Source organism: Oncorhynchus nerka, unplaced genomic scaffold, assembly GCF_034236695.1.
Source record: "Oncorhynchus nerka isolate Pitt River unplaced genomic scaffold, Oner_Uvic_2.0 unplaced_scaffold_1212, whole genome shotgun sequence".
Lineage (NCBI taxonomy): Eukaryota > Metazoa > Chordata > Actinopteri > Salmoniformes > Salmonidae > Oncorhynchus > Oncorhynchus nerka.
This window is the reverse complement of record NW_027040117.1, coordinates 152090-161633: the sequence shown is the minus strand read 5'-3', so window position 1 is coordinate 161633 and position 9544 is coordinate 152090. Positions and strand designations below refer to the sequence as shown.

Sequence of the window (9544 nt, the reverse complement as noted above, 5' to 3'; positions counted from 1 at the left end):
ATACAGGGGGAACCGGTACAGAGTCAATGTGGAGGCTATATACAGGGGGGTACTGGTACAGAGTCAATGTGGAGGCTATATACAGGGTGTACCGGTACAGAGTCAATGTGGAGGCTATATACAGGGGGTACCGGTACAGAGTCAATGTGGAGGCTATATACAGGGGGTACCGGTACAGAGTCAATGTGGAGGCTATATACAGGGGGTACCGGTACAGAGTCAATGTGGAGGCTATATACAGGGGGTACCGGTACAGAGTCAGTAAAATAACAATAGCGAGACTATATACAGGGGGTACCGGTACAGAGTCAATGTGGAGGCTACATACAGGGGGTACCGGTACAGAGTCAATGTGGAGGCTATATACAGGGGGTACCGGTACAGAGTCAATGTGGAGGCTATATACAGGGGGTACCGGTACAGAGTCAATGTGGAGGCTATATACAGGGGGTACCGGTACAGAGTCAATGTGGAGGCTATATACAGGGGGTACCGGTACAGAGTCAATGTGGAGGCTATATACAGGGGGTACTGGTACAGAGTGAGTAAAATAACAATAGCGAGACTATATACAGGGGGTACCGGTACAGAGTCAATGTGGAGGCTACATACAGGGGGTACCGGTACAGAGTCAATGTGGAGGCTATATACAGGGGGTACCGGTACAGAGTCAATGTGGAGGCTATATACAGGGGGTACCGGTACAGAGTCAATGTGGAGGCTATATACAGGGGGTACCGGTACAGAGTCAATGTGGAGGCTATATACAGGGGGGTACCGGTACAGAGTCAATGTGGAGACTATATACAGGGGGTACCGGTACAGAGTCAATGTGGAGGCTATATACAGGGGGTACCGGTACAGAGTCAATGTGGAGGCTATATACAGGGGGTACCGGTACAGAGTCAATGTGGAGGCTATATACAGGGGGAATCGGTACAGAGTCAATGTGGAGGCTATATACAGGGGGGTACTGGTACAGAGTCAATGTGGAGGCTATATACAGGGTGTACCGGTACAGAGTCAATGTGGAGGCTATATACAGGGTGTTACGGTACAGAGTCAATGTGGAGGCTATATACAGGGTGTTACGGTACAGAGTCAATGTGGAGGCTATATACAGGGGGTACCGGTACAGAGTCAATGTGGAGGCTATATACAGGGTGTTACTGTACAGAGTCAATGTGGAGGCTATATACAGGGGGTACCGGTACAGAGTCAATGTGGAGGCTATATACAGGGGGGTACCGGTACAGAGTTAATGTGGAGGCTATATACAGGGGGTACCGGTACAGAGTCAATGTGGAGGCTATATACAGGGGGTACCGGTACAGAGTCAATGTGGAGGCTATATACAGGGGGTACCGGTACAGAGTCAATGTGGAGGCTATATACAGGGGGTACCGGTACAGAGTCAATGTGGAGGCTATATACAGGGGGAACCGGTACAGAGTCAATGTGGAGGCTATATACAGGGTATTACGGTACAGAGTCAATGTGGAGGCTATATACAGGGGGTACCGGTACAGAGTCAATGTGGAGGCTATATACAGGGGGTACCGGTACAGAGTCAATGTGGAGGCTATATACAGGGGGTACCGGTTAGTGGAGGTAATTGAGGTAGTATGTACATGTAGGTAGAGTTATTAAAGTGACTATGCATAGATAATTAACAGAGAGTAGCAGTGTTGTAAAAGAGGGGGAGGGGGGTGCAATGCAAATAGTCTGGGTAGCCATTTGATTAGCTGTTCAGGAGTCTTATGGCTTGGGGGTAGAAGCTGTTTAGAAGCCTCTTGGACCTAGGCTTGGCGCTCCGGTACCGCTTGCCGTGCGGTAGCAGAGAGAACAGTCTATGACTGGGGTGGATGGAGTCTTTGACCATTTTTAGGGCCTTCCTCTGACACCGCCTAGTGTAGAGGCCCTGGATGGCAGGAAGATTGGCCCCAGTGATGTACTGAGCCATTTGCACTACCCTCTGTAGCGCCTTACGGTCGGAGGCTGGGCAGTTGCCATACCAGGCATACCAGTGATGCAACCAGGATGCTCTCGATGGTGCAGCTGTAGTACCTTTTGAGGATCTCAGGACCCATGCCAAATCTTTTCAGTCTCCAAAGGGGAATAGGTTTTGTCGTGCCCTCTTCACAACTGTCTTGGTGTGTTTGGAACATGATAGTTTTTTGGTGATGTGGACACCAAGGAACTTGAAGCTCTCAACCTGCTCCACTACAGCCACGTTGATGTGAATGGGGGCATGCTCGGTCCTCCTTTTCCTGTAGTCCACAATCATCTCCTTTATCTTGATCACGTTGAGGAGAGGTTGTTGTCCTGGCACCACACGGCCAATGTCTCGTTGTTATCGGGGATCAGGCCTACCACTGTTGTGTCATCGGCAAATTTAATGATGATGTAGGAGTCGTGCCTGGCCGTGCACTCATGAGTGAACAGGGAGTACAGGAGGTGACTGAGCATGCACCCTAAGGGGCTCCTGTGTTGAGGATCAGCATGGTGTTGTTACGTACCCTTACCACCTGGGAGGAAGTCCAGGATGCAATCCGGACTAGGGTTTTTGGGATAATGGTGTTGATGTGAGCCATGACCACCCTTTCAAATCACTTCATGGCTACAGACTAGAGTGCAACGAGTCGGTAGTCATTTAGGCGGGTTGCCTTAGTGTTCTTGGGCACAGAGACTATGGTGGTCTGCTTAAAACATGTTGGTATTACAGACTCGGACAAGGAGAGGTTGAAAATGTCAGTGAAGACACTTGCCAGATGGTCAGTGCATGCTCGCAGTACACTTCCTTGTAATCCATCTGGCCCTGAGACCTTGTGACCTCTTACTCACTTGAGAGAAATATGTACAGCATCCACATTTTCTTTACTTTTTCCATATTTACAAGTAAGTATTCAATTTTATTTAAAAAAACACAGAAATATCTTATTTACATAAGTATTTGGCGGCTCTGGCTCGAAATTGAGCTCAGGTGCATCCTTGTAAGGGTTTTCCTCCTCCTCTTCGTCTGAAGAGAAGAGGTGAGAAGGATCGGAGGACCAATGCGCAGCGTGGTAAGTGTCCTCCGATCCTTCTCGCCTCTCCTCTTCAGACGAAGAGGAGGAAGAAAACCCTTACAGAACCACCCACCACAACAGGACCAAGCAGCGTGGTAACGGGCAGCAGAAACAGCGGAAGACACAAGACTCTTGGAGGTGGGAGGAAATCCTTGACAGGAGAGGACCCTGGGTAAAGCCAGGGGAGTGTCGCCGCTCCAAGGTGCAGCAGGAGAAGCAGCAGAGGAAGCGGCAGCAGGAGAAGCAACAGAAGCAGCAGCAGCAGAAATGTCAGGATTCCTGGACATGGGAAGATGTGTTGGATGGCAAGGGTTGCTACACATGGGAGGAGATCCAGGCTGGTAGGGATAGCCTACCATAGGAACAGGTGGAGGCATTGAGGAGAGCAGAGGCAGCCGGAAAGAGAAGCCATCGATACGAGGGAACGCGACTGGCAAGGAAGCCCGAGAGGCAGCCCCAAAAATGTATTGGAGGGGGACTTGGAGCTGTCGGCGAAGCTGAGGGCTGAGTCTGAGAGGGTCGAGGACAGATTGGAGGAGAGTGAACGGATGGCAGATGAGGAGACACTCGAGGAGTTGTTAATAGAATTGGAGGAGAGTGAAGAGAGAGAGCAGTTGATTTGGCGTAGGATGTAAGACATTCGCCCTGAGGTGCGTGTCCCCAGCCCGGTTCCACCAGTGCCAGGACCCCGCACCAGGCTGTCTCTCCGTCCCATCAATACACGTGCTCCCGCCTGTCCGGCGCTACCAGAGTATCAGCCCCTCAGTCCAGAGGCGCCAGAGCTCCTCTGTCCAGCGCGCCAGAGCCTTCCCCTCTCCAGCACTGCCGGAGTCTCCCGCCTGTCCGGCGCAGCCAGAGCTTCCGCCCCTCAGTCCAGAGGCGCCAGAGCCCCTCAGTCTAGAGGCGCCAGAGCTCCTCTGTCCAGCGCTACCAGAGCCTTCCCCCTCTCCAGCGCTGCCGGAGTCTCCAGTCTGCCCAGCGCTGCCTGAGCTGTCCGTCTGCCCAGTGCCGCCTGAGCTGTCCGTCTGTCCAGAGCTGCTAGAGTCTCCCATCTGTCCAGAGCTGCTAGAGTATCCCGTCTGTCCAGAGCTGCTAGAGTCTCCCGTCTGTCCAGAGCTGCTAGAGTCTCCCGTCTGTCCTGAGCTGCAGAGTCTCCTGTCTGTCCAGAGCTGCTAGAGTCTCCCGTCTGTCCAGAGCTGCTAGAGTCTCCTGCCTGTCATGAGCCGCCAGAGCCACCAGTCTGTCATGAGCCGCCAGAGCCGGCAGTCAGCATGGAGCCGCCAGAGCCGCCAGTCAGCATGGAGCCGCCAGAGCCGCCAGTGAGCATGGAGCCGCCAGTCAGCCAGTATCTGCCAGAGCCGCCAGTCAGCCAGGATCTGCCAGAGCCGCCATTCAGCCAGGATCTGCCAGAGCCGCCAGTCAGCCAGGATCTGCCAGAGCCACCAGAGCCACCAGTCAGCCAGTATCTGCCAGAGCCGCCAGTCAGCCAGGATCTTCCAGAGCCGCCATTCAGCCAGGATCTGCCAGAGCCGCCATTTAGTCAGGATCTGCCAGCGCCACCATTCAGCCAGGATGTGCCAAAGCCGTCAGTTAGCCAGGAGCTGCCAGAGCCGTCAGTCAGTCAGAGGCTGCCAGAGCCGTCAACCAGCCTGAGCTATCTCTCAGTCCTGAGCTACCCCTCAGTCCTATGCTACCTCAGTCCCGAGCTACCCTCAGTCCTAAGCTACCTCAGTCCCGAGCTACCCTCAGTCCTAAGCTACCTCTGTCCCGAGCTACCCTCAGTCCTAAGCTACCTCTGTCCCGAGCTACCCCTCAGTCAGTCCCTTTGGTACGGTTCCTAAGCCAAGGTCGGCGGCGAGTTTCGCCACTCAAAGGACGCCAAGGAGGTGGACAAAGACAATGGTGGAGTGGGGTCCACGTCCAGCGCCAGAGCCGCCACCATGGACAGACGCCCACCCAGACCCTCCCCTATAGGTTTAGGTTGTGCGGTCGGCGTCCGCACCTTGGGGGGTACTGTCACGTTCTGACCGTCGTTCTTGTGTTTTCCATTTTTGTGTTGGTCAGGACTGGGTGGGCATTTTATGTTGTGTGTCTAGTTTGTATATTTCTTGTTTGGCCTGATATGGTTCTCAATCAGAGGCAGGTGTTAGTCATTGTCTCTGATTGGGAACCATATTTAGGTAGCCTGTTTTGTGTTGGGATTTGAGGGTGGTTGTTTCCTGTCTTTGTGTTTGTTGCACCAGGTAGGACTGTTTCGGGTTTTGCCACGTTTATTGTTTTGTTCATGTTTGAGTTTCTCTTATTAAAAACCATGGACACTTACCACGCTGCGCATTGGTCCTCCGGTCCTTCGCCTCTCCTCTTCAGAAGAAGAGGACGAGGAAAACCCTTACAATCCTGCTTCCATTGACCATCCTTGAGATGTTTCTACAGCTTGATTGGAGTAAACTTGTCGTAAATTCAATTGATTGGACATTTGGAAAGACACACATCTGTCTATATAAGGTCCCACAGTTGACAGTGCATGTCAGAGCAGAAACCAAGAGTCCTGAAAATAGCTGTGAAGCGACGCTCTGCCAGAGGTTGCTTGTAGCGTCATACCCAAGAAGACTCGAGGCTGTAATCACTGATATTTCGAAACAACGGGGTTCTGAAAACTAAATGTAAATGTCATATTTCAGCTTTCCATTTTTTTTTATAACTTTGCTAAAGTAAAAAAAATAACTGTTTTTGCTTTGTCATTGTGTGGTGTGCAGATTGATGAGGGGGAAAACATTTTTCAATCATTTTGAGAGAGAGAGAGAGAGAGAGAGAGAGAGAGAGAGAGAGAGAGAGAGAGAGAGAAAGAGAGAGAAGTATCTGTCCTCCTTCCCACTCTGACTCACCCCCATTAACCCCCCCTTTACCCCACTGCCTCATCATCCCTCCTTTGGCCAATGAAATGATTTCAATTCAATTCACTTCAAGGGCTTTATTGGCATGGGAAACATGTGTTAACATTGCCAAAGCAAGTGAGGTAGATAATATATAAAGTGAATATATAAAGTGAAATAAACAATAAAAATTAACAGTAAACATGACACATACAGAAGTTTCAAAACAATAAAGACATTACAAATGTCATATTATATATATACACAGTGTTTTAACAATGTCCAAATGGTTAAAGGACACAAGATAAAATAAATAGGCCTACATTTCTCCGTCTGTATCTAGATAGCGTGGTGGTGTCTGTGGGCAAGCCTTCTCGAGAGACTTTTTACATGGAATCATTGTCTTCAACTGATGATGCACCTCCAGCACAGTTAGCATCTAAACTACACCCCTCCTCCATCGTGATCACCGACTGATCTGAACGGAAGGTTGTGGTGTGAAAAGGGTTTGAACCGATGGGTAATCATTGTTGCAGAGTGAGAGCAGGTTCACTGACGTGTAACCTAGGGCTTCCCTGGGGCCCTGCTTCGCTCAGCAGCAGCCCAGCCCTTAATCAGCTGTGGTGGATTAACACAGACACACAGTCACCCGAATGTCCTGACAAGTCACCACAATGTCCTGACAAGACACCACAATGTCCTGACAAGACACCACAATGTCCTGACAAGACACCACAATGTCCTGACAAGACACCACAATGTCCTGACAAGACACCACAATGTCCTGACAAGACACCACAATGTCCTGACAAGACACCACAATGTCCTGACAAGACAACAGAATGTCCTGACAAGATAACAGAATGTCCTGACAAGACAACAGAATGTCCTGACAAGACACCACAATGTCCTGACAAGACAACAGAATGTCCTGACAAGACAACAGAATGTCCTGACAAGACAACAGAATGTCCTGACAAGACACCACAATGTCCTGACAAGACACCACAATATCCTGACAAGACACCACAATGTCCTGACAAGACACCACAATGTCCTGACAAGACACCACAATGTCCTGACAAGACAGCGCATGTTTTTCCAAAGCAAATAAAAAGTAAAGAAATGTAAAAGAGAACTAAACAGAAACCAGCACCGTGAGCCAATGACCTCATTGGTTAATGAAGGAGACCATTGTTCTCGGGCAGCATCAGGCCTACAGGGGTCCTGTATAAAGCTGGTGAACAACATCATCATGTTTAGCCACTTAAATCAAATCAAAATCAAATCAAATTTTATTTGTCACATACACATGGTTAGCAGATGTTAATGCGAGTGTAGCGAAATGCTTGTGCTTCTAGTTCCGACAATTCAGTAATAACCAACAAGTAATCTAGCTAACAATTCCAAAACTACTGTCTCATACACACAAGTGTAAAGGGATAAAGAATATGTACATAAGGATATATGAATGAGTGATGGTACAGAGCGGCATAGGCAAGATGTCCTTGATGATCTTTATGGCCTTCCTGTGACATCGGGTGGTGTAGGTGTCCTGGAGGGCAGGTAGTTTGCCCCCGGTGATGCGTTGTGCAGACCTCACTACCCTCTAACCGTAATATAATATCCTCAAATACTATTCCACTGAAATAGACCAACGAGGAAAGCACATCTAAGTAAACCTAATTAACAGACTGTCGTCAACTGACAGTTTTTAAGCAAATTAATGAAAAAGTACCCGGCATTGTGAGCAAAAGCAAATTCCCTTTTATTTTTTTATTTTACCTTTATGTAACTAGGCAAGTCAGTTGAGAACAAATTCTTATTTTCAATGACGGCCTAGGAACAGCGGGTTAACTGCCTGTTCAGGGGCAGAACGACAGATTTGTACATTGTCAACTCGGGAGTTTGAACTTGCAACCTTCCAACGCTCTAACCACTAGGCTACCCTGCCGCCCCAGGTGGAAAAGACAGATGATATTTCTGTAGTGTACTGGTATCTGTTAATGTTGCCAGATTTAGAAAAGGTCTGACTGTAAGAGAGTTTTAATTAGCAGGACTGGGGGATTCCTACAGCACCAGACTCCTCACCCCATACGTTCACCCCGGGCTCAGGGTCGATATCTTTATCCAGGAGACAGCTACCGTACCGCTTGTGTGTGTGTGTGTGTGTGTGTGTGTGTGTGTGTGTGTGTGTGTGTGTGTGCGTGCGTGCGTGCGTGCGTGCGTGCGTGTGCGCGTGCGCGTGCGCGCGTGCGTGTGTGTGTGTGTGTGTGCCATATAGAGCATCAGGTACAGATGTAGGATTTTAATCTGATCACTTTTTTTGTTTGTGATCATTTTGGTACATAAACTCCTATGAAAACCTCCACTCATGAGCTTGGTACATAAACTCCTATGAAAACCTCCACTCATGAGCTTGGTACATAAACTCCTATGAAAACCTCCACTCATGAGCTTGGTACATAAACTCCTATGAAAACCTCCACCTCCACTCATGAGCTTGGTACATAAACTCCTATGAAAACCTCCACTCATGAGCTTGGTACATAAACTCCTATGAAAACCTCCACTCATGAGCTTGGTACATAAACTCCTATGAAAACCTCCACTCATGAGCTTGGTACATAAACTCCTATGAAAACCTCCACTCATGAGCTTGGTACATAAACTCCTATGAAAACCTCCACTCATGAGCTTGGTACATAAATTCCTATGAAAACCTCCACTAACACACAGTTACTGTATATTAACAGTGTTGCACTGTTCATGTAGCCTATTTTTTTTTCCAGCTAATAGCCTAACCACCGATCAAACAACATTACGGACTAAACGGTCAAATCCTGTTGCTGCAGGATTATTTTGCCACAACAATACTGGTCAGATTGAGATCCTCAGAGAAATGCGTAGTAACTGCTAGGTTTTACACAGTCACATGTAACAAAAAAAAAACCAGCCTTTTTATTAAAGAACTGTACAAATTATACATTTGTGACATCAATATTTCAAGTGCATTCGATATTTCAAGGGCATTCATCGTAAGATAGCTAGGTGAGGCAACCACATATCACAGTCAAATATACAGGATACGAACATTCCATTCCAGCTAAACAATGGATAGACAGATGGAGGATCTTAATTTGATCACTCGTTTGTTGCTGAGAATGCAAACATGTGTAGTGTATTTGAGTTTTTTAAAAGGCTTCTAAAGTTTGAAATGTCAGACTTTGCCCTAATGAAAAAACGTATCAACCCCTATAAATGTCTTAGTCGCCTTGGTCCAGTTCTTACGACAAACGTGACAATAAAAATGTCCATTAACTATAATCCACATAATAATTCACATTTCCTGTTGCTGCAGGATTATTTTCCTGCTGTAGCAAACTGGCTCAAATTAAGATACAACATCTGTATAGCGTTTGCAAAAAACAAACAGTAATATTTTACAATATTTAATATTGTGTGTGTGTGTGTGTGTGTGTGTGTGTGTGTGTGTGTGTGTGTGTGTGTGTGTGTGTGTGTGTGTGTGTGTGTGTGTGTGTGTGTGTGTGTGTGTGTGTGTGTGTGTGTGTGTCTGTGTGTGTCTGTGTGTGTGTGTGTGTG

At 48.1% G+C, this 9544-nt stretch overlaps 1 protein-coding gene across 1 annotated transcript in view; it reads left to right on the top strand.

Moving 5' to 3' along the window:
- Window positions 1–3109: 3109 nt before the first annotated feature.
- LOC135569070 (inactive carboxypeptidase-like protein X2) overlaps window positions 3110–9544 on the top strand; it is a gene marked incomplete at its 5' end in the record, with an annotated part of 107561 nt that continues 101126 nt past the window's right edge. The window contains 2 exons of the mRNA XM_065015913.1: window positions 3110–3409; window positions 3733–4111. Of these exons, the coding sequence (XP_064871985.1) occupies window positions 3110–3409; window positions 3733–4111 (679 nt within the window). The remainder of the gene's footprint in view (window positions 3410–3732; window positions 4112–9544) is intronic.